Source organism: Chelon labrosus (genome assembly GCF_963514085.1).
Source record: "Chelon labrosus genome assembly, chromosome: 3".
NCBI lineage: Eukaryota > Metazoa > Chordata > Actinopteri > Mugiliformes > Mugilidae > Chelon > Chelon labrosus.
Window position 1 is genome coordinate 26083483 of NC_140339.1, and position 25920 is coordinate 26109402.

General features: G+C 41.3%; 1 protein-coding gene across 2 annotated transcripts in view; it reads right to left on the minus strand.

Moving 5' to 3' along the window:
* The window catches only part of dennd2b (DENN domain containing 2B), a 45776-nt gene that overhangs the window by 14671 nt on the left and 5185 nt on the right, over nucleotides 1-25920 (minus strand). Inside the window, exons 1-11 of one of the 2 annotated variants that reach the window (XM_084540764.1) lie at nucleotides 25033-25153; nucleotides 15858-15956; nucleotides 9936-11219; nucleotides 8578-8723; nucleotides 4434-4555; nucleotides 3355-3570; nucleotides 2869-2965; nucleotides 2650-2694; nucleotides 2085-2269; nucleotides 1217-1326; nucleotides 666-735 (exon numbers count right to left, since the gene is read on the minus strand). In XM_084540764.1, coding sequence (XP_084396890.1) covers nucleotides 666-735; nucleotides 1217-1326; nucleotides 2085-2269; nucleotides 2650-2694; nucleotides 2869-2965; nucleotides 3355-3570; nucleotides 4434-4555; nucleotides 8578-8723; nucleotides 9936-11219; nucleotides 15858-15931 — 2349 coding nt within the window. In that variant the 5' untranslated portion in view covers nucleotides 15932-15956; nucleotides 25033-25153. Of the gene's footprint in view, nucleotides 1-665; nucleotides 736-1216; nucleotides 1327-2084; nucleotides 2270-2649; nucleotides 2695-2868; nucleotides 2966-3354; nucleotides 3571-4433; nucleotides 4556-8577; nucleotides 8724-9935; nucleotides 11220-15857; nucleotides 15957-25032; nucleotides 25154-25920 lie in introns of those variants that run through there. The other variant, XM_084540765.1, reaches the window with a different exon arrangement.

Here is a 25920-nt window from a genome sequence, read left to right on the forward strand (position 1 = left end):
CCTCCCCAGCCTCATTATGGAGAGGAAACGCTCCAGAATGACAAAGTTTGGATTTTTCATGGTTTCTCTTTGTCTTGCTTCTACTGAGAAACTGAGAGCTGGGTTATTATCCTCAATTATGATATTGTTGTTATGCATTTTCTAACTATCACCATCAACTCTTTTCAGATAATATATAGTAATTTTCCACATTTTAAGGTTCACATGTGATTATTTCAAATTAAAAATGCATTTATGATGACAGATTTATTAATGCAATGAAATATAAGACCACAACACATATACTTTCATGCATTTTATAGCAGACTGAAATGTGTGATTTAGATGTTTGCCATTTCAGATGTTTTTTTTTCTTTTACACTAATGCAGATCTGCTGCTACAACAGGAAGAGGGATAATCTTTTTCAGCATCTATATTTTTCCACCGATTTTTAAAAAGGGTTTCACACCCAGTTCAGCTTTGAACTGTTTTGTTTTGTTTGCTGTTTTTTTTTTTTTTTTTTTTAATGATTTCTTTCCTGTTACCACGGCGCATGTTGATGCAACACATTAACGGCACCACAGGAAAACTGCATCACGTTCAAATAGAAACGCCTGTCACAACAAACGGGCCTCAGCAGGGCGTGGACGGGGAGTAGATGAAGAGGAACTGAACGGTGGCTCACCAGCAGGCGTCTGCAGTACCCAAACCTCCTACTGCCGTCCTCTCCAGTCAACATGAAGGAGAAAGTCTCACTGTAGCCAAAACAAATGTACACACATGAGGATCAGGCAGAGGACATAATTAGGACTGCACAGCACCTTTCTGTTGGGCCTGGCCCCATTTCACATTTATGCAATAGTGTAGCAGGTGCACTATGTATGCACTATAAATGTTTCTTTCCTACACGCTGGCAAAAAAAAGGGTGGAGGTGTTTGAAATATAATCAGTACCGGAAAAGAATTACTGATAAGAATAGTTTCAGAATAGATTGTGGGAACATTTGTGTTAGCTATGATAAAATAATAATATTAATTTACACTTTTATCAATACTGCATGTTGTAACAGCTAAAACCTCTACTGATTTTACACAGGAAGGTCAATATACACAACACAAAAAGGACAGTGAAAACAGCTGTGTTACGTCCCTTTCAGCTTCAAAGGATGAGACAGATTAGTGACCTGACATACAAGAACAATGAATTTGATCCTATGTTGGAGGTTCTTGGCCATACCTGCTGTACTCTGAGACAGGACTCCAGTCTTTTGCATCTGGGAAACAGAACTGAGGAATGGCTTTGAGCCTCTGTTCTGCCTCCCTCATCTGCTTGGTGGGCCTTTCCAGCTGTGATCAGGAGAGGAGAGGAGAGGAGAGGAGAGGAGAGGAGAGGAGAGGAGAGGATTTCAGTCAGTTCATTCTCCTTCAGATGACTCTCTCATCCCTTTTTAAAAATCCCCATGGATGTCTGAGTGACCTATAAATACCCAGACTAATGTTTCTCCAATTCAAGGTTAAACTTTTGCTCCCTCCAGCCCTCATTAACCCAACAACACATTTAGTGTTTTCTGGACACTGCTGCTGAAAACAAAAACTCCAAAATATACTTTTTAATAACTAAAAGGACAAATTGTAAATGCCCATACAACAATTATTATCAACAAACTGAACATTCACATGTGCCCACAGAGTATGCACTGGCATTTGTGGCTTAAATTACTTAATGCTATAACTATGGGAAAAACAGCCTAATAACCCTAGTAACACAAGTGTGTTTAAAAGGCATTAAACAGTGGTAATGATGTGGTTAGGATCCATTTCAGCTTTGGAAACCATTCAACAGTGACATCCAACATTATGACCATGAGGGGCCTCTGCGGATCATCCCACAGATACTTGTTCAGTTTGGGATCTAGTGAATTTGGAGGCCAGGTCAACACCTTGTGCTGTCTTCATGTTTGTATCTGTGCAGTATTTTGGACAGTTCCTTTTTTATATTCGAGGTGCACTGACACATGGATTTTTGCTTGATGTGTAAAAACAATTCAGCCTGTGCCAGGTGTAAAAGTTGAGAACCAGCAGCAGGATTCAGTTATGAGTTTTACCTTGGGGAATTGGTATGTGACCTCAGGGGAGTAGGAGTTCTTGCTGGGTTTCTTTTTCAGAGAAACAACCACAAAGTACTCAAAGAGTTCTCTCTCCTGCCACTCAATGAGCTGCAGCTCCAGTGTGCGGTAGCTAGGGGCTCGTCGAAGGATGGACTGTAGTTTCAACAACCTCTGTGTGTGAGCTGAGGAAGCAAGAGAACATAATCCATACAAAATTCATGGTACGGCATAAAAATCCGAAGTTCACATGGTATTTACCTCAAGGCTGTCAGGAAATGAAATACTGCTGCAATGTATTTACCAACACTACTGAACGTAAGAGCCCAACACAGGGTGAAACCATGACTAAATCAGTTTATTCCTCTTATTGCATTTAGATATGTGATGAATGGTGTATGGTCTGGTGATAATCTGTAAATATGGCAAATGTTTCAGTTTCAGTTTTGCGGTCTGGCCGGTCGAGCCGGGTCACCTGCTAAATTCTAAACAGAGAAAAAGAGCTCCAAGAGAAAAGTTGTGAAATATAGCATCTCTCCAGTGCAGTATGAAAGCTGTCACTCACCTTTGAACCTGTCATCAGAGTCACTCTCACTCTCACTGTTGTCATCTGGAGGCAGATATTAGACAGACAAGAAGGTTTTCTATGGGTCAGAGGGCAATTTCACAAACATGCGTATATGTCATGAGAGGGCCACAGCGAGAACTCTGTGTGGGAGGCTGAGGCACAAATATTTACTCTCTCATCTGGCCAGCGGATTAAGGGAATAAAGAGAACCCTTACCTCTCAAAGATGCAGTCTCAACATTGGACATGGACAGCTTCTTCAGCCTCTTCTTCCCACGTTTAGTGCAGTAAATGGAATTGATCCTCTGGACCAGCTATAAACAGAGGAAAGAGGAAATTCTCTGTGAGGAAAGTAAACTTTAGTTTCTTTTGATCCTAAGTATAGAGGAAGCAGGGTTGTACCTGGCCAAAAGTAACAGCGTATAATACTATACATGTGTGTTAGGGGTTAGAAAAATAACACTGAAAGGCTTTGAGAAGAGTTCTTGAGAAAGGGCTGAAATTTGTTCAGTAATTACATGCATCAAGACACTGTGTTTTAAAAATCTTTTTTTCTAAACTGAGGAATTACAAGTGATCCAGAGCCTGACTTGGTCCCTACAGAAACCTGAGCTTGTCTGTGAAGCAGGAGCGGAAAGACAACACGGTCTTAGATCTGCAAGGACTTAGTGTAGGTGTTTGTATAGGATCCAGCGTTGTGTACCTTGGGGATCCTCCAGTGCCTGTGTGAGGCCAGGGTATCACTGCCGCTACAGAGGCTATTATCCAGCAGACCACAAGGCGATGTTGATACACCGATCTGGGGAAGGAGCAGCATTTCATCGTGGCTGTAGCGCTTGGACAACTGTGACATCCGGTGGCTCTTCCTGTCACTCGGACCAGGGAGGCGAAGGGACTGGCTACTGGGTTTGGAAGGCAACTAGTTACAGAGAAAAGAATACAGAAAATTTGATACACGTTATACATCCATGGCTTTTAGAGCTTACTGTTTACCAAAGCATAATTCTTATGTTTCTCTCCCTACGACAGTATCTCAAGTGTAATAAGCTACTTAAACAGTGCAAACTGAACATAAAATGCGTTCAGCCAGGGGGACACAGGATGACTTTTATTGAGAAGCAGTCACAGGAAACACAAAGTTTATTTTAATTTTGGAGGATAGCACTGATCTCTTTAAAAATGCTTCTTCAAAAACAAGAATGGTTGATTTCTAAATCTGTGACAGCTGACGGGTTTAAAACTATTCCAGTGGCTTCGCTTTTGTGTCTTTCTGTTGTGTAGAAAACACCACTGTGTGCAACATGAAAGCAGATGTCATTTGCTTACAGGGTGATAGGAAACAAAAACTGGAAAAAAATCCACTTATTGATGGACTTCTTTATGAGAACAACATGAGCTTGTTTGGTAGCGCTGTAAACAGATTCAGCAGTTCTTCTTCTGTTGTGTTCATTACAAAGTAGCAGATTAAGGATTGTTTTTCAGCAGTATTGACCAAAGGCCCCTTCTCTTTATTTTTATAGTGAAACAAGTTTCAGTGTTGAATTGAAGAAGCCAAATCTGCAGATGGGCCTTTCTGTGAACATCACTTGGTCTAAACATGTCAAACTGTTTCCTGCAGCCACACAAATGAGGTGTGAGATTCTTTGAGAGATCTTATCCAGGATTCAGCACTAACACCAAGAGAGTGGATGTACGTTACCATGGGAAAATATATCTGTTATGTTAACAATAGGAAAACACATCTGTGCTGCTGATCCAAAGTGCCTTACTGAAGTGACTTACCTGAGGTGGAGAGTTCAGCTTTCTGTCCATGGTGCTCCAAGACCTGCTGCTCTCTGACAGGCAAGGCTTCCGACCCAAACTCTTCCGCTTCAGGTCAACATCCTCATATGGATTCTCCTTCTCTGTGGAGATGAAGTGAGTATTCAGTACAGTTCAAATATAACGGTAGCAGTAAAGCTAGTAATCTTCAGGGACAGAGGCTGTTTTGACGGAAGAAGACAGATGAGGCTGAGGGGTCAAAGAGGCTAAACAAAGGGCAGCAGAGGGTGTCCGGAGCACATAACAGCCTCCCTGTGGTTAGACCAAAAAGAGATCACTCACAAAGGTAAGTCAAAGGTCAATTTCTTCAACACAGTTACTGTTGGCACCGGGCCCCACAGGCCCCAGCTGAAACTTCTGGACACTGGAAACAACGCTGATGAGTCACTGTCCAGGCATGCAAGTGAGAGATGATAAGTGGGTCTTCTTCTCACTGATTCTTTTACTGTTTGAATATCTAAAGACTGCTTCAAGACATGAAATGACATATATAACTTATACCTAGGTACACTGATCAGGCATAACATTATGACCACCTTCCTAATACTGTGTAGGTCTCCCTTGTGCCTCCAAAACAGTTGTGACTCCTCAGAGAATGGACATGGGCCTTCTGAGGGTGTCCTGTGGTGTCTGGCAACAGAATGTCGTTAGCGGGGGTCTTTGGGTCCTATGGGTTGGGTTCCGTGGATCATCCTAAAGATACTTGATCAGTTTGGGGTCTAGTGAATTTGGAGGCCAGGTCAACACCTTGTATTTGGGGGGTGTCTGGTCTGGTCTAGGTGGGTGGTACATATCCAAGTAACATCCACATGAATGCCAGGTCCAAACGTTTCCCAGCAGAACACTGAATTGTCACAAGATGCTCAATGTTATTTACTTAACCTGTCAGTGGTTTTAATGTTGTGGCTGGTCGGTGTAAGTGTAAATTTTTGAGTATTTCAACAAGTTTTAAATCATTTTTAACATTATGTGGAATTTCAAATAAGCTGTAAGCAATAAGATTTAACAAACAGATAATTTGCACACAATGTGTTCAATTATTTACTACTGACCACAGACTACTGTTCTATAGAAAAGGAAAGCACATTACACAGCATTGCAAAGCTCTAAGTGATGTCACCTGGCAGAGGACCAACTTCAATAAAGAGAAAACTTGTGTAACGGCGCAGCTCAATGTCTATTCAGACATGTGCTCTGAGAATAGCTTTTTGGCAGGGTCTGAAAAAGGTTGTGAGAAAGAGAAGAAACCACAGAGAGGAATAAAAACAGAGCCAGATGGCGTCGAAATGCATGAAGGGAACTTTTAAAAGAAAGAAAATCAGTGTTATCTGTCAGGAGAGGCTGGAAAAACAAGAATCGATTTGGTAGCTGTGTTCCTTCTTCCTGAGGATATTAGCTTAAAACGTGATGAACTCTGCTTCTCAAACAATAAGTAAGTGTTTCTTAACACCTTAGATTGAAATACAGACAGAGCTTTGTTCGGTTATCTATTTTTAGGTTAATTATTGGACCTGTACAGACACCCATGCATGCATATACAGACATGGAACACTGCCTTTAGAGCGTTATGTTGTGTCAGGCAGTAAATTAGCTTAGGGGAGTAATTTTCTGAGCATCATTAAAGCTGAGGAGCAGAATAAGAGGGCTCAGTCTGACCCCACGTTGGGCTGCTACTCCATTAAACACGAGCAATACTGTAATGACAGCCTGCTGGGAAAATGATATGTCTTTACAGCTGCTTATGTACTGGAGGGTACTAATCTACTCCTCTGATTACAAACATCCAGATCTCTCTCTAACACACTCCCAGACACTCAGTATTATGCAGGGAGTGAACACACCTCAGCGGCACATTGTGATTGTACATTTTTGTGTTAACAAAGGCCCTTCTGGGCAGGGTGAGGCACAGGACAAACTATACCAACGACGTCAGTGTCAGTTAGCCCTATGAAATAGAGAGCTACAGTATGCACTGTTCCAAACAGAAATGTGCAAGAGATGAAAAACAGGTTATAGTTTGCAAGAGCACTTGGCAGCACCGTAAACCATGCAGTGTTTCCATCATTTATGACCTGCACTGGAGATGTTATGTGAAAGAATGCACAGTATTTCGTGCACCAAATAATATGTGCATCTGTGTATGTAATTGTCTAAGTGTAACTGTAACACTCATCACATGTACCAGACCGTCTCAGAGATTTATTCACAAGAGCAGACGGCTGAATCATGGTGTCACCGGTGCACAAGATGTGATTCATCTGCCTGTAAACACATCACTCACTGGCTCACTCATCAACACAAGCACTTAAATAGTGCCCTAATAACACTATCTATCATGCATGTGTAGAAAACTGTGGCACAGGTTACAAAAGACTTGAATTAAACATCTGTCGTCTAGCATAGGTGCCAAAAAACAGGATTTTGTCTGTCTAACACTGAGGCAGCTTCTTAAATGAATCATCAGACCTGTAACCACTTCATAGTCCAAGTGAAACCCTTCATTCTTCTCTAGGAGAATTTCGGTTTAACAGATTTTGCTTGAGCAGTTTCGGACTTACTCAGAAACAACGTCTTTGTCAAGACCTAACAAAGCCTGGCAAAAGTGTGTTGCAAAGCTGCAAACTCCACACTCACTGTGCTGGATGAACAATGGGGGCTTTGTTGGGATTCACATGAAAATCCGTCATGCCCTGATGCTCTCTCTGAGACTACTGCACATCTTCAGCCAAAAAAAAAAAAAAAAAAGGCTTATGAGGTTAACACAAATCCCTGATTCCATTAAAAAATGATAAAGTTGGGTTTGTTTATATTTTAAAATCCAGCCCTTATTTGGTCATCACTGAGTAATTATCCTGAAAAATATTCCACTGTGTGAAAACTTTACTGCATGTGAAATCCAGGCCCCATCATGAGTCTGCACTCGCACTGACACACATTTTCACCACATTAAATATGCACCGGGGGAGTTGGCAACTGAACTGGGCAGAAGGCCGGGGGTCATTTGCTAGTGGAAAGGAATTTGGCTCCTCAGCATGTCCAGCATTTCATACACACATTATCTCAGAGAACAAACTATTGAGTTGATCCTGTTTATCGTGAGACGTACAGTGTGCGGTGTGAGAGTTTTCTATCGCTCACTTTATGAACATGTGTTTGGGGAGTACTGGGTAGCAGCGTGTGAAAAATGTAGATAACCAGACTATCAAATACAACCTTCACAGCCACATGTTATCCATTAATCTTAAGTTCAGGCTGAGTGCTACTTCTATACCTTACATTTCCACATGGGGCAGATGCAGGAGGAGGAGCCAACCTCACAATCAAGATCCCCTAAAACCTTTAGCTACTCTTTTAAAGGCTTACGTTGCAATTAAAGTGATCAAATAATGTGTGTATTTATTCTTTGTGGAAGGTTCTGAATCAGTGACTGCATATACAGATAGATGAACCATTTGTGACTTCCCCCACAGGATTCCTGAAGAGAGGTTTCGAAGGTCCATGTGGTGGCTCTGGCTGCCACCACCGTCTTGGGAACTTGGAAATGAAGCAGGAAAGTGGCGTCCAGCAATGTGTGAGGCCACCCACCTGTCACTCAAAGGGACAGTACCCTTGACTGTGCGTAACTTTAAACTCTGACACCCTACTGTCTACCATCTTTAAATACAGGTGACTATCATCAGCTATTAAAACTGTGCATCGATGCTTTCAGTTTATGTTACCTCTGGTTTTATCTGAGTAAAATGCAGTCATAAAAACATGAATACACAATATATGGAAAAATTTCATCTGCCTCATGAAGATCACTGTAATTGTTTTCATTAATAGTGAATTGTGAATAATTGGTTTTATAGTTCATAAAATAGTCAAAAATGAACATCCACAACTTCCCGAGGCTCTTGTTAACATACAAGCTACCTTGTTTGGTCCAAAACCCAAATCCATGGTAGATAGCGAAAACCAGAACATATGCACATTCAAGAAGCAGAGACCAGAAAAATGTTGTCATCTTTTGACACAAAAATTACATTAACTTTGATCAAATTATCATGACAGAGACAGAAACCAGACTTTCTTCTATTCAAAGTCAGCAAACCAGAGCGCTTACCTACTATGTCCTCATAGGCATTCTCCTCTAAAGTGCTTTTGGAATTGGGTCGACTCCGTGTATCTGTGGTCAGTGCGCCATTCTCTGTGGGTGAGGACGGATACGAAGACGGCAAGCTTGCAGCATCCTCCGACTCGCACGACTCCCTGGAGAGAAATGAAGAAAGCTGAAATAAGCCGAGACGTAGAATGGTCGAACACACAAAATTACAGGGAAGAAGAGCCGATAAGCGTCAGTGTATAACTTAAAGAATGCAGACAGATAAGAGAAGACATAAAAAATAAAGATGGTTTTAAAAATAGTCCAGGCAGACTTCCAGCATTCGTAGTGACACGGAGAAACACTGAACAGGTGGCTAAGGCTCTTCTAACCTTCCTATCTCAAATCCAAGTCACTGTTTTTTTCTAAAAAATTCTAATAAAAAAAGTATTAGCGATAAAACCAAAAACACTATGATCAACATGTGTTCCAATCACAAGGAAATTCCAGATTAGTCACAAGTAAACATGCAGATATCTTACTATTTCTGCGTGTTCTCTGTACAGTGTCAGGCACACATCACATGTCAAAGCACTGCAGAAACTGTTCACTGAGCTACATTAGTGCACGGATCTACAGTATGGTCATGTCGCGCCATCGACAGCTTGTGGCTTTTAAGCCTGGTCTGAAATTGCTAGGGCCACAGGAATGTTAAACACAGAGTCCAAGGGATGGATGTTTAAGGATTTCATGCCCATTTCACATAAGTTAGATGTGAAGACGCCCCACCCTCACACAAAATACTGAGTATGTCTAATCCTGAGTGTTATAAAAGAGCAGCGTTCGGCAATAAAGATTTGGCAAATACATATTTGATTTATCTATCACTGCTGCTAGCTAGTAAAACTATAAAAAATCTGTTATTTTTAGTGTGAGCAGCTTTTATGCAGTAGCCGGTTACTACACGATAAACCTATAGTAACATTATTCATGGGGAATTCTTCTTAAAAGCTGCAACTTTTGTAAAAATGACACCTCACTAAAACAAACTGAGTGCTGCAACCAGACACACTAATCAGTAACTTATTAAGCATCAACATCAACAAAGCAAGTAGCCACAATCAGCAACCCAAATTCTTTACAAGAATTTCAGACATGTTCGAAACTTCTACAAGTGCCTCAAAGAAAAGAAATCCCCTCAAAGGAGATAAACGAATCCATAGCCGCTGATGTTTTGTTGTGTGACTTATTGTATTACTGTGTGAAAATGTCGGAAACAAACTGACACTGCTAACTGTGTTCGAGCTGACTGCAATAAATATCATGCATTTTCACCTCGAGGATTAGAGACATATAATATGCAGATGTTTTTGCCTCACCTGTCCTGGATTCTCGTGGGAGTGCTCCCTTCGCTCTTAGCCATTCGTGTCATGCCAGGTGCAGGGGTTGAGGGCAGAGGCGGTGGAGACTCAGAGGCTCCATCTGGAGGTAGTCCATTGGCTGGCAAAACACCCTTCTGGTCCCGTTTGGCGTCGTATTCAAAAGTGCGTTTGGGTTTAGGTAAGGGGTTGACTGGTGTGCCAACTGATGTCTGTTGGCTGGGTGGCTCTGGGCTCTCAGACCGGGCTGAACTCACACTGAACCTTTGTCTGAGTTTAGACAGCTTATCAGACACCAGAACAGTATCTGGTTCAGTGGCCACTGAACAAATGCTGCTGCGCTTACTGGTGCATGTACTGTCCAAGTCATCACCTATCAAAAATGATTTTTGTCTTGTCTTATCTGGAGCATAGCAGTTACTCAGATAACGTGGAGGGAGAGGGTTGGGACTGTCCTTCAGGGCTTGCTCAATCTTTTGTATCCTGTTGAGGACTGCTGATGTCTCTTTACGAGCAGACAAGGAACGTACAAATGTTCCTGAGGACTCCGTCTTACTTATCCTTTTCTGAAAACGACCTAGGCCATCTCTCTCTGGAACCCCTTCCTCTTCTTCTGTCTCTGTGTAGGAGCATTCAGAGAACGCTGTGCTCATCCTGCGGACTCCCTTAAAGTCAAAAGTCTTCTCGCTACAGGGAGAAGAGAGGAGGCTTGGGCAGCCCTCACTACCGCCAACACGCTCACCTCCTCTTTTATCCAGACACAAGCTCATCCTAGGTAGAGATACCCTTCTGCACTCCCATTCTGAGATCTTTTTGCGGATTGTTGTTGGGGGGACACCTACCACTGAGCGGGTGAGAGAGAGGGTGCGCTTGTGGCCTTGGTTAGAGGAAGGTCCCAGTGAAAGTGTACTCCAGCTCAGGGGCCTACCATTATGTCCATCTCCCGCGGAGAGATCCCCTTGTTTCTCCTTCTGCTCCTGGATGCCCTGACTTTCCTGACAGGACCTGGTTTGAGATGGGGGCTTGTAAATAGAGAGCCTGTTGTCCAGGCAGCTGATACTCTTTGACTTGGTGAGACGGCCTTGAGACTCAGTTTCACCTGTGAGCGATGCACCACTGCACAGGCTTGCTGTCTTGCTATTCCGTCCAGCACGCAACAGAAACCTGCCGTCAGTCCTGACGTACCGACTCTGCTTGCCAGAGTTCTCGCTGTCGCTGAGGAGGGGCTGCTGGCCTTGCCCCTGGCTGGCAGAGAGAGCAGGACACGGTGATGTAGACTGGCACCTTAAAACATGACAAAGAAAGGTGTGAACAAAGGTAAGCAATCATAGGATTCTCTGTAAAAAATCAAACATTAACAAGCCAAAAGAGGCGAGTGATAAAAGCTGCCAACAATTCCGCCCAACCCTGCCGCATGAACAGCATGAAAAGTAAAAGAATCGTCTGAAAGTTTTAAATTAATTTCCAAGATCAAAGACAGAAAGAAAACCTGAGCCATGAATTCAGAATAACCACAGGAAAGTATTCTGTCTTTGGCAGAATGAGATCAAAATAAAAGCCAAAGGAAATACAGACTACATTAAAATGCCACTGTGGATTTTTCCACATAATCAAATCACTTGAGGAGAATCACCGCGGACCTCACACAGAAAACAGAATGCCAAACGAGATTTACTACAACGCTCTTACCTGTCGAAGTCTCACTGCTGCTCTCTGGGCCTCAAAGCCTTTACTGATTCCTGAAGCTAAGAGATAATAGGCGCAGCTGTAGCCCCACTCTTGCTGCTGACTCTATCATCGATTACCACATGCACACAAGTTTTCTCACAGTGCTCACCTCCTTTAGTATTTCCACAGAGAGGCAAAATTTCCACATACATCTACTGCAGAGCTACCACTCATAGTCTTTCAGGCACGGTGTCACGATGTGACTAATTCCTGAGAAAGTGAAGCGTTGGGAGATCTGATGTCATAGTCGTGGTTAAAATAACAAGAGCTATGGGAGGAGGAAGCTGAGGGCTGCAGAGTGTGATACAACAATGCAGGTTGGGACAGATCCGGCTTCACACCTATCTGCCCTTCCCTGGTTTCATTCCTCCAGCTCCAGGGTGGAGAGACTTTTACAACAGATAAGAGCTTCAAGCTTTAAGAGCATGATGGATGTATCTTATCTTACTTTCCTTGCAGCAGTATGAAAATTCAAGACTGGACTTCATTTTTCTAACTGATGGCTTCTAGTGCTCTACAGTTAGCTGAAAAGATGTTTATTCACACAATGCATGCAATGTTGCGATTAATCAGGCTGATATATGAACTCAGCGAACATGATTTAGCCAAGAATAACCAAACATGATACTGCGTCAGAAAACATTTCATGCGAAAATAGTATTGCTTTTGCAATCACTCATTCTCATGTAAAGAAAAAAGTATATGTGTTCATGTATCCACACATAGATACAATCAGTCCCCAGGTTAGTTAATAAGTTCCTAAAAATAATGCCGCAGTGATTTTTTTTAGAGAAGCAAACATATTATTTTTACAATGCAAACAAAGAACTTTGTCATCTGTCCTAATCTCAACGCGTACAATCAGCCACTGCAAACAACCCACTTCTAAAACACCAGTCAGGCTTTTGTTGAGTCACAGATCTAAAATAATTAATCAGAAATTAAATCTATTTTGGTAAAGCTGTACTTGAGTCTCATCACTTCATTTTTAGTTAGTTAGTATTCGATTGCACTGCAATGTTGTTGTCACTATTTAAAATGTTTATGACTGAAACGGTCAATCATTAAATTTAGCTGGTGTCCAAAGAAGAGTTAAAGTTGTAATGTTTAAATACATATACGTATATATATACATACACATACATATACATATATATATACATACACATACATATACATATATATATATATATATATATATATATATATATATAAACACTTACAACTACATGTTTCAAGTAATTCATTGCATGTTCATATATCTTATAAATGTTAACAGTAGATAACAGTAGCAGTAGTTACTGCAGCTACTTCGTATGAGGATGTACACTGTTGTTTTTTTATGAATTAATTGCATATGTACCATACATGCCAGTAATAAAGCCTGATTCTTGTTCTTGTAAACGTTGTTCACAGTCGTAACGCAAATATATACTGACCTGGGCTTGAACAGAGTTTACAGGACACCCCCCTGTAAAGACTTTCGTATTAACAGTGTTTGAAGAAGCACTCAAAATATTTGTGACTTAAATGCAGCACAGTCTAAGAAGGACCAAATGGAAGCACAATAACAAATACCTTCAAATTGTTAATGTACTTAGTCGCTTTCCAGCCCTGCACATTTAAAACCCACAAAAAGTCAAACAGACCACACGGTGAATAAAATCATTTCTGAGCACGCTGTTGTTAATCAGCAGTCAGCATGTGTTGCAGCGTTTCAGAGGGGAGCTATTAGAATTTGTCTAGCAAATTAAATCCCACTGCTTTCCTGGCAATCTCCTAACAAAACCTGTGCCAAGGAGAATGACTGAAGAACGTTTTAGTAGCAAACCGACCAAACACTCAGCAATCGTGTTTCTGTGCTCACCAAAGTGAAAAGACAAGCAATAAAAAGACTATGTATAAGAAAATATTGGTATGGCTTCATGTCGACTGCATCTGTGTTTTATTCTATACGTACTGCACACACTTAATGACAGTGGCGTGATGCAATTAAGACAATTTGATTACATACTAAAGCTAACTACACTTCCATTGTTCTTGTACAGTAGAAGTGTAACACTGCTACTACTACTACACTATATTTCAGAGGGAAACATTGTATTTGTTACTACATTTATCTGACAGCTGTCATTATTTTTTATTGAATCATGATAATGAATATATGACTTGTTATACAGTCAATTAACTAACCTGAAGGTTTATAAAATGAGTAAAATCAGCTCTACCTCGGTCAGACATGCTTATGCATCTCTAATTATAATCCACACTCATAAACTTTTAGTAAAGTGAGATTTGTGTGAACATTTGCTTCAGTGAAAGATCTGAGTTCTTCCACCTCTAAGAGCACATTAAATTATGAAGAGTCTTGTGAAATGCTAGTTTGACTCGAGTGACTGAACAGAAATGGTTGCTTTTACAATTTGAGCAATTTACATTTACATACTTTACATAACACATGTTGTCGTTGAATAATATTCATTAGGATTTGATGGCCTCATTTGGCTAGAATTACTCCCATAACATGAAGGACTCTCAATTAGACACAAAACCAAATTTTTATAGCTCTGCCTATTCAGGGCGTGGGGAACTTCAGGGGTTTTCAGCGGTCTGGATCCCACTTGTAAAAATAAGCCCAGTTTAGTCAGCTTCAGCTGGTCCGACCTCACATACAGTAGTGTACAAAGAGCTGAATGCCAGTCACAACCTGGCCTCTGGGTTCCACTCAGACTTGCAGGGCATGCTAACCACAAGCCACTTCCCGTTACTGACCAGGATGGAGAGAGGAGACAGCTCACAGAACCAGCATTTCTATTGCAGTTCAGCATGTGCAAAATTTATCATCTGTCACTTATTAATTTGCAGCTGTGATCAAGAACAAAATCGAGAGATTTGAATGTTTCAGTAAAAAAAATGAATGTGCATTTCTGATTATATATATATATGATGCTCATTACATTGGCTACATCTTCTGTATTATTTTGGACCCCAGAGCAAGAGTCGAATCCAGATATTGCAGCTACATTGGTGTGTGTTGCCATGTGTGTCTCTTGAGGCTATGAAGTTGAGTGCAGGTATAATTTGTCCAGGAAACTGAATCCTGCTTAATTTCTTAGTTTGAGGGGGGAATGCATTGTGTAGCGCTATCCAACACAAATAAACCCACTCCATCTGTTAAAACATGGCGCTGCAATGTATCTTTGCTTCATGTCTCATGAGCTTAGCTAAAGATTCTCTAGTAACAGGAGCCCATGAGGGCCACAAGCTGCCGATGCTCGACAATCCCAATTCACTTAATTAAAAAAGACGCAGGTTAAATGCACAGTTATCATGAGAGAGGAATAGTGATAGAGCTTTGTGAGTAAATAACATTGATCACTTATCAGATATACACCATGGGGAATGCTGTATATTCCTCTGTGGTAAACATGCACATTTGACAGCAGATTAACGATGTCATAAAATTTGTAATTTGATTTATGTAGTTTGGCACTTCCAGTAAGCCTCAAGTACACCACAAGCAATCAGAGAAACCAGCCGCCACAGGTTGCTGACTTTTGTGTGTGTTTACCACTGTCGCCATCAGCACAAGAAATAAGTGAGTGAATGAGCAACACCCCCAGTCAAACAGCAGCATTAACGCATTAGAATACCAACAGCAACACCAGTGCCAACAATCATCGTGCTCAGAATCAGCCATCATACTACGACTTTTGTGTTTTGTTACTAGTATGCCAATTTTCTGGATACAGGTCAAACCGGTCCTGGTAAAAATGGACAGACTGGTGAACTGAACGAATGAAGTCTAGATATCACATGACATTTCCATTTTTCCCTTTCCCAGCAGGACCTTGTCAGCTCTCAACATGCTAACACAAGCTTCAGCTCAGTACTTACAATTCAGACGTGGATGGGGCCCTTGTCCAGGAAACAGGATTGTACTTGTAAAAGCTTTGGAACTCTTATCATGATTGACAATCATTTGTTGTTTTTCCCGTGAGAGAAAGAATAAGACTATCACTGATGAAGAGAAATGGTTGAAAATGAATGAACTTACTGTATATTAAGTAAAGCACTTATTTCTGTTTAAAATTAAAAGATCCACAAAGATTCAGCCAGACGGATCAACTGAAAACACATGATACGACTGGAAGTACACATCAGATAGTCCACCTTGTCCCAGATGTCACTGACCTGTCAGGGATGTCCCGGGGAGCTTTACCCCCTCCTGCATGAGGCACAGCCTTCGAACTCTTGTTGGCAGTCATGTTTCTCTGCAAACCGCCCGCTCACCTGACGAACAGACACAAGGATGGGAAACACTGAAAGGCTGCTGCATTACATGCATTTCAGAAAACACAAAAACATGGACAGACACTGCAATCAGCAACTCTTCACACAACGTTTGGGCTTGTCAGTGAGTATTATTGGGAAATGTATCGAATAAAGGAAACACAATAAATCCAATAGTACAATAAACAGATTTAATTAATCCAGAGTCAGATCAAAAACCAGACAATCCGGATTCCTCTAAACCACAGCCAGGACCCAGGACCAAACATGCTCATAGAGCAAACTCATGATACCTGAAGAGGCTGCACAGTCCTGCTTACTGCTTTAGTTCAATGTGGGTCTATGGTATCAGCGGGTGACAACACGTTTCTAAAACAGTAGATTTGTTACAGGGATTCATGGACTTGGTTAAAGATTACTATAAACCTCAAGTGGATGTTACCTTCACTCGACACAAGTTCTCTCCAGTATTAAGTCTTCTTGTCTTAATCACAGATTTACATTGGAGTACAGGATGAACTGTTGCAGTAAACAACCTTTCATCCCCCTTCACCACGTGCAAACACGTCAGATGACTTTGAACAAACCAAACCCAAGTGGCATAAAAAACACAGCATGCAGACGGTGTTATGCCAGAGAACCTCTGGCAATCCCAGCATAGTCTTACTTATCTGCCTAGAAAATGTGCCTTTCATCATCAGAGAACTCCATTCAGAAATATGTCTCCTTATGAACATTAAAGAATCAGTTCAAAAAAGAAAAGGAAAACATTTGCTCACTTTTCGGGACATACATGTAGTACAGAATACAGTATTTCTGAGGCCAATGCTGATATTTGGTATAAGAATAAAACTACATTCATTAATTCATTCATTCGTCTTCTGTAACCCAAAGGATTTGTGAATGAAGAAAACAAACCAGGATCAGACTTTTACAGAGAAAGAGATACATGCTTCACAGAGACAGGCAATACAGACAGCGCTGAAAATGCACAGTTGACACCATGAAAAATATCGACTCATTTAAATAAGAATTTCACATAGAAATGGAAGGAAGAGCGCAGAGGCTGAACAAAGCATATGCGTGGGAGAACACTATGTATATTCACAAAGAAGAAGAATTGTGTCCACAACACATGCTAAGTGGAGCTTTTGTAGTTATACAGGCAGAGGTCTGTGCATGGAGGAGGTCAGGGTGGATGGATAGGCCGACCCAACATTGGACATTGGATGGGTCATATTCAGACAATAGGGACAAAGAACCTACGTTTGGTCTTGTCAGAACTCGTCTGCAATACAATTTAAAGGTGACACTGTCTATACTAGTAATAATACTACATTTATGAATCATCTAAACTGTTATTTCCTGTTACTTATCCGCTGACATAGACATAATTGGGTGACAGTGGAATACTGTTGAGCGTGCTACTTCTTCACTGTCATTCAATCATCTTTATGCAACACCCCTTTTAAATACTATTAAAAATCCACGCAGCAAAACAAAACAAAACATCTTCAGAACAATAAGCTTTGCCTGGACTTCATCTCAAATTAGATCAGCAGTTCAAATCTCCCTTCAAACTAGAGGCCAATGCCCCAGAAAATGCAGCATTGACTCTTTCAAGAGGGCTCAAAGCAATTGTTCTGGTCTATAAGGAGGTCAAATGGAGATCCCTAGAGATCAGAGGTGGAGGATAGGAGGGTGTTTGGCAGCATGGCTTGTTTACAGGAAGTTGTTGTATGAAGAAGCCAGCCAACCAGTAGTGGAGCTGATTCCTATAGAGACAGATGAGGAGAGAGAGAGAGCATTCCTGCTGTCAGCTATTTCCTGTAACTGTGGACCGTGCTAGGAAGACGCGGCATGCTTCATTATATTCAAACACAAAGAATGATGTTGTCTTGGGTTGCAAATAACTTCCAAATGTGTTGCCCTGGATGAATTTAAACTGGATATTGATACAAAACAGGACAGAAGAGGTATCTACAAGTCTAGATTTTTTTACCATAATAAAGAGATGACTGAAGAGACTGGCATTCATGGGAGTGAGGAATGGAAATGGAAACATAAAAGTCTCTTTACATACATTAAGTGAGATTTGTTCCAAAAGCTAAGAGCAATTCTCAAATAATTCCTATAGATCAGATCTCTGGCAAGAAACATTGATTGAACTGAAGATCATTCATGACAACACTCACATCGATTCAGCAATTAGCCAAATAATGCAAATTCATTACAAATCATCCCAAATCAAAAACAAAAAAATGCCAATGAGAACAAACATAGGTAGAACTTGAGATCTTTCATCATAGTCTAAATTAAACAAAATGAAAATATTCAGACACACTGGTAGCTATGAACACTTTTACCACTGGTTCATACCTGATGAAGGATATGGTATTTTTTGGAAGGTCGAATCTTTCTCAATTTCGTCTAACACCTTAAAGCAGAATGCGCAAAGGAGTGAGGATCAGAAAAAATAATTAGTTAGCATTTTAAATTCATAAAATAAAGTCAGCACTACACGCCTTGATCAAATTAGTATGAGATTAGTGTTTTTTTCATGTTTTCATGTCATAGAAATGGGTCAGAGAGGCATAAGATGGACTTTGCAGTGTAAACACCAAGGCGTTAGCCAACTGACTTCCTGAGGTCTGATACCATCTCCCAACACAAAATCCCAGGCTGTAAACAACCACTTCTAAGAAAGCTCTAGAGTACCTTTAAAGTGCATTCAACCAGATTCAAGACAACATTTCTCTTGAGATTTCAGAGCCAAAGGCAAGCTAACTGTCAACAACTGACGACACATGCCGTGCCCAGGCCACTGACTGGTGTTAACAATGATTAGTTTGTAAAAGGACACATATGGACACAGAACCACACTAACCAGTCTGATGTGTCCAAATTAAAAGCTCTCTTTCCGTTTAGCCCTGTTTTCTGTTTCTTGCAACACTTCGGGAAATACCTGGGTCTTAATTTTCTAAATGCCACCCTATGTTCACCAGTTATCCACAAACTGTGTCTGTCTGCTGAGGCGAAGCAGTATGTGGGTTTTTAGAGTGGATGGCAAAGCTGGAAACAGCTCACACTAACAATGGCGTGGCTGAACAAAAACATTAAAGTAACTGGCTGCGAAACCTTAACCACAAATTAGACAGTAAAAAGCTCAGTATAGTGCTGCAGTCAGATGTTAATTCTCTGTGATTTCAGGGCTTTGTTTGGCCCCTGTTTTGAGTGCCCCCCATTTGTTCATTGGTCAGTATAGAATAATTGCTTCGGGCAGCCTTGTTTGTATTTTTGGTGTTGAGTTCATGCAGTTGCCTGAACCCACGGTTGATGGCCTGAGATGAAAATATATGCGATCGATCAGGTCAAGGGGAATTCACACTGGCAGCGCATGATGCAAGTCAGGAAACCCTTAATCCTCTGATTCTGGCTCTGCACACACCGGTGACGTGTGCGTGCATCAGACCTGGACCGGTTACACCACTTATCTGCTTTTCAACACTCCTTATTTTATAACTCTTGCTGCCAAAATTGCACATCCACACACTGGACTTTGGCTTGACTTCCTCTGTTAGCGCTTATAACTTTGAAAGCAGGACATCCAGCCTTAGAGGGGTTTTAAAAAGAGCTACTGCTTAATCTGGCAATTACTGCCAAAACTCCCAACTCGACACGGAGATGAAAAAGTTTTTGGCTCCGACATCAAAATAAATCCTAAAAGCCAAACTGTCACTTTATGATATTCAACACCATCATCTTAATTACCCTAAGGGTTTTTCCTTTTTTTGTCACGGTAATGTCCACAAGTACTAAGTGATTACAAGAGAGAGTGACGCATATTCTCCTCGGCAACAAGAACATGTTGATGAAATGGGACTATGACAGTGTCTCCATTAGGCTGTTTGGCCTGGAATAAAAGGGCCCTTTGTGTTCAGTACGTCCTTGAGAGGGAAGGATGGTTAAAAAGTAAGCCTTTTATCAGAGAGTGTGTGTGTGTGTGTGTGTGTGTGTGTGTATGTGTGTGTGTGTGTGTGTGTGTGTGTGTGAAGGATGGAGAGACTCTATTAGGTAAAATGTCTTTTAAAGAGTGTCCACATGTCCTTGGCCTTGTCACGTTTGACAGATCTGCCCCCACATGCAGGAATGTTCTAATATTTGCCCTATCCATCAGACCGTGGCCGCATTCAAAATATTCAAGAATGTATTGAGAGGATGAAAGAAAGCACAGAAGGAGGGCAGAGACACCTGGACTCAAAGCCAAGAGCTTTGTTCCCATTCAGCAAAGACTATACAAATATGCACACGCTCAGCACCTGGAGCTTGCTGTTCAGTTTGTAAGAACACACCATGACTTTATGTAATAAATTTATGTTTAGACCACATAGAAAACTTTTGTTGACCTCCTGCAACTGGGGTTGATTTTTTTTATATCCCAAAGCAGCAGCAGGCACAATAGCTTCCATAGAGAAGGCCTCAATCTGAAAGTCTCCCGTCTATTGCTACTTGGCTTTTCTGATCCTCCATTTCTGCTGATCAGCAACCTGACTTCAAGGTTTTATAAAACCACCACGGCCTTTTGCAGGCAGCCAACAAGCAATGGGGAAAAGGAAGAGTGAAGATTTCTGCAAATTCCCAACCCTTTCCAGACGTCACAACTTACTGGCAGGCATGAGAGCATGAGCCCACACACTGATCCACAGCATTGTTTCAATATCTGCAGAAAGACACGTTTTGTCCCCGGCGGACAAAAAGAGACTTGAGCTGATTGAGTGGAATCATGTCAGCAGAGCAGTGTGGGAGTTGAGTTGCATAAATGTCCTTTGGTTTCCATGTTTTTCTATTCAACTGGCTGTAGGATACATAAAAATATTTAATACACGTAGAGATCGAGGATGTGAGGTGTTCAGGCTCGTGTTTTACAGGCCAAACATGGTGAGAAAGAAAAAAGAAAGATTGGGGTATATTCAGGATATACGTATGTATTCTGTTCATAATGTGACTCTAGAGTAGTTGAAGCCTCTGACAGCCTCTGTGTGTCTTTCTGTAAAAGAAAACCACCAAGGTCAGAGCTACTGGCAGTTGCACATAGCCATACCTATATAATTACCCTACCACATGGTCTGCCATTCTACCACTATATAGCTCCATTGACCAGGTGGAACCAATACTTGGAATCTCCTTTTTTAGCAGTTTTGGCCTTTTTTCAGGGTAATCATGGCATATTTTTCTTTGTGGAAAAGAGGAAAACCCCTTCTGTGTAACCTAGATATGAGCATGGACAGCTGCAGAGGCAGGCATGTGGAAAACAGGCTTATATCCATCTGCGCGTACGGCAGGGGGGCTAGAATTTGTGTCACAGAGTCGACCTCTGACACAAAAGTCTTTTGACTTTTCCAAAAATGTGTTTGCCACTGCCTTAAAGTCTGAGTTGAAGTACGCAAAAGCAAAGATTAGTTCTACTGGCACCTGTGTATTTGGACACTGTATCCACTACGAGCATGTCTGTAAGTCTCAATCAGCTTCAAGCAGACTGTTTGAAGGCGACTGATGCCATTAAAATTCATATTAAAATCTCACTTCATTATCAATTCTTCAGGAGTAAGAAAACAAAAAACAACAACTGTTTAAATATTCTGAAGACGGTGCATACACTTGTCCCCCTCAGCCAGACATAAAAGCTTAGCAGCAGTTGAGATTGGTTTGTTTTAACCATAAATGCGATGTTTCCACACACTCACTAGAGAGTTTAAGAAAAAAAAAAACACTTCATATGAGCTGTTTGAGAAGCTGTTAAAGTGTATGATCCACTGCAATGAACAAATTCAAAATGTTAAGGAAAAACAAAAGAGTGGAAATTCACTTGAGACTGTCCTCTAGTCACCACTAGGGAATTTATAAGATGACTGGACATGATGTCATGAAAAACATAACCATAACGCGCTCAGCATGACAACTGAGATTATCAGTTCTTCAGTTGTCTGTGTTCAATAAAAACTGCACGTGTGCTGATTAATGGCACCACAAAAATCACACTCCAAGACAAAGCCGCCGACAATTCATTACAGGTCATAGGCTGTCTACTTTATAAAGAGGCTTTGTAAATGCAGAGACTGCTCCATTTATTCCGGGTATCAACAAGTTCTGACAAGTGTTTAGGAGCTGGAAACACAGCTGACAGTGTTTGAATTCACAACTCATATCAACAGCGAGCAATTTCAGATCAACCAACAGCCTGAGAAAATAAAGGCAGAACATCTCATGGCATGTCAGACAAACGGGTGTCACGTTATGATGACATGGCATGCAAAATCCACAAAATCTTTAAAACCCACTAAATACGCAGTCAGCAGGGAGATAATAAATTGTTTAGAATGTTACATATAGAGGTTAAATTACATCACAGCTGTCTGCTTATCATTACTTCACAGAAGTCCTAAAGTGCAGATGTTGTAAGCTTGGACAGATGTTTCACTGTAGTTATACAAGTGTTCAACATGTGACCGCGCAAGTACGTTGTGTGGACTCCCTCTCATGTCTGTCAGATGACTGGAGGGAAATGAACGCCAGACATATTAGTCTTCTGTCATGTCAGAAGTGGATTGGTAGTGTTGCAGTTTAAAAAGAAACAACTTCCGGCACTTGAGCTCTACTACAAGAGCGACCATTTGTCGTATAAGTGGGCTGCGACGACACGTCAGTGTAATCGATGGGTCAATTCGCAGGCTTTACAGCATCAAAACAACAAGACAACATCTATATTTATCTGATTGTTGGTTGGTGCTCAGTGGCTGGGAGACACTATTTGTTCTAATATGTTTTTAAGACAAGAATTAAAAAAAAGAGAGTGGATTATCATAACCAATACATGGCAATGCTGCTTTCCAGTGCATTGACATGTTGTAAGCAATTTGTTTCAATGTAGATTCCCATTAATATCATGCTGAGAGCGGAACAAATAATACAGATAAATAATAAAAGTGAATTTCCAGTTCCAATCAGTGCAAGCCATTTAAGTTAAATCACACTTAACACTATCTATGCTGACGGAGCATGGTACAAAATATGCTTACACCTACAATGAATAAAACATCTACAGCGAATTAGCAAAAAGTTATAGTTACAGTTAGAAATGGTTCCTTCATTCATCTATTTTATGTTAAATATGCTATGATGAGACAATACCTGTATGAAAGTACAGAAGTTATGTTTTACTATTTAGTGGTAAGTTAACCACATAACTCATCAGTTAAAGTAATAACTGTTCGTATCAGCCCTGTCTACTGGCCTCGTCTCCAGGCTGAACTATTTGGTATTCTACCTGCTTACTTAGGAGAGATGCTCTCAAACAGTGCAGGTGTGAAATAAGGTGTGCGACTTTAAGCTATGTGAAACTGAGCGTGAGCAGCCACAAGCCATAGTCAGGCACAGGTATCATCTCTTTTAAGTAGACTGAAAGCCAGTATTGCCGGAAATCTGTTATTTCTCACTATTTCATGTACGAGCACATCAGCTCACATGCTTCCATTGAAGGCATCGAGATGTGAAGCAGATTTTCTTGGTTTCAAAGGAGGCATTCTCTTGGCGGTGGATAACTTTAGCAGAGCTCGGGGGTAACGTTATGGCATATCGTCTTGTGACTTGCACGGTTATCACTGGGAAATCTGTGGTTGAGGTTCCCTTGAGCAAGAACGAAACCTTCAGAGCTGCTCTACAGGCAACAGTGTCAGACCCTCAGAGGCTCCAGCGTACCAGCAGGACACGATAAAACTTAAAGAAACTTTTGATTGTGACGCCGAGAGAACAAGAGCCCCTTAAAAAGCATCTGGTGACAGGCCATGCTCAGTCCTGTTAAACAGAATGGAGAACAGAGAAGAACTTCCTCAATAGCTTTGTGTTGACAGTCCCGTCCAGCGACAGGGGAAGGTCATTGTTTGATCTGCACAATGGAAAGGGTGGAAGGGGGAAAAAAGGGAGAGCTAAAGAAAGCCAGTCCCCGCCATAGGGTTTGCATTATACAGAATGAGATACGATCATAAGGATTTAGTCTGTAATCTGTTAAGAAAACTCATATTCACGACACGAAAACATTCAAGACGGACACAAAGCTCCCTATATTTAATCTACAAAGACCTGCAGCGAGAGTCAGCTTTTGGCAGTGTTGTTCTAAAAGTGTATGATTACGTTAATAATTAGATGTTTTAGGTCTGTGCCAAGGTCCACATGGCAACAAGCAACCATGATATATGAGGCAGATTTTTTTTTTTTACCCAAGTAAGTGCAAGAGGTCATAAGAAAGCTCTTAAACATAAAAAAAAGTCATGGATCTGCACAGAAAAAGACAACTGTTGCTAAAAAATGACAAGAAAACAAGTATATTGTAGCCCTCTGACAGAAATTAAATACATAAATTACAGAAAACTACACACTCAAATGAACGGAATGTGCATGTGTGTTTTGTCTTTTGCAATTTATGGCCACTTAAAATTACTGCATGAGAACAGCTACTACCTGTAGCCCATGCTGTAACGACTAAAACTAGACTAAACACTGAGTAAAATGATGAATTACACAACACACACTCAAGGTTCGTGTGTCTCTCCTCTCTCCCTGGACAAGAAATCTCCCCCAAAGTCCAAACTACAACAGGAAAAGGACACAGCTCAGTTCAGAGTCGCTCCGCTTATCTGCTTTGACTTTTTGGATGTTTAAGCGATAATAACTTGGTCTAATTACAACCCACAAGAGTTACAGCTTGTATCCGCTGGGACATTTTTCTCCATTCAAAGGGTCGGCAGAAAAAAAAAAAAAAAAAAAAAGACAGAAAAGGAAAAAAGAAAGCAGTCCGGTGTTTCAGTTTACTGCACTTTATCGTCCAACATGTCGATGACCAAATATGGTCACATGGAGACGTTTTAACGCACCTTTACGCAGCTTTAAGGTTATTTTCAGCCTCTTGTGAGCGCGTCTAGCCGCTATGTTACAAGTTAAACTTCCGGCTGTAGCTCGTCTGTAACGGTTCACAGAAAAAAAGGACTCGGCTTTTTGTTTTTGTTTTTTTTTGTTTTTTTACCTCAGAGTTTCTCCTCACGTCCATGGCTGCTGACATTTGGAGATTATAATCCCTTCGCGACGCGCAAATCTGGTTCGTCTACGCGTTGAAAAACTTTGGCTGGCTGAGCCGGATACCTGCCCTACTCAATAAAGTCCGACTCATGTCTTTCCAACCAGAACCGAAAAAAAAAAAAAAAAAAAAAAACAGAAAAGAGAAAAGGGAAAAAAAAGCCTCCCAGCCTCCCCTCTCCTCTCACAGCCTGCTGCAGAGTGCAGAGGCTGGACTTGTTGGCATGGAAACGGGTTGTTTGCCCCCCACTTTTCTTGGGATTTGCCTCCCCTCCCCTCACCCTCGCCCTGGCCCTCCTAAGTCAGGCATTCAGCCTCTGTCTCTTGTTTATTGTCAGGCCAGGCTGAAGGAGCGTGGATGAATATTCAGGAGTTGAAGGCTGCTGATGGGTTGAAACCACGTCGACCGCTTGTCAATGGGACAGCATCCACACTCACACACTCTCACACACACACACACACACACACACACACACACACACACACAAAGATGTCTTTCATTTGTCAGAGATGAATGTGCAACGCTAACCAGGCTCTGAATCCACACCTACAAATGCATTATTGTATCTAGTTCAATTGTATAGATATAGCACCAAGAATAATACAAGCTGTCTGAAGACGCTTTACAAAGCCCGGCCTGAGACCTCCAGAGCAAGCACTTTTTTTATGGTGACGGTGGCAAGGAAAAACTCCCTTTTAACAGGAAGAAACCTTGAGCAGGACCCAGCTCATATGGAGGGACCAATCTGACTGAGGCTGGTCAGGTAGAGACAGAAAAGAGAGAGAAGAGAGCAGCAGGAGGAACGAGATAACCGTACATCTGACTAAAACGTACATG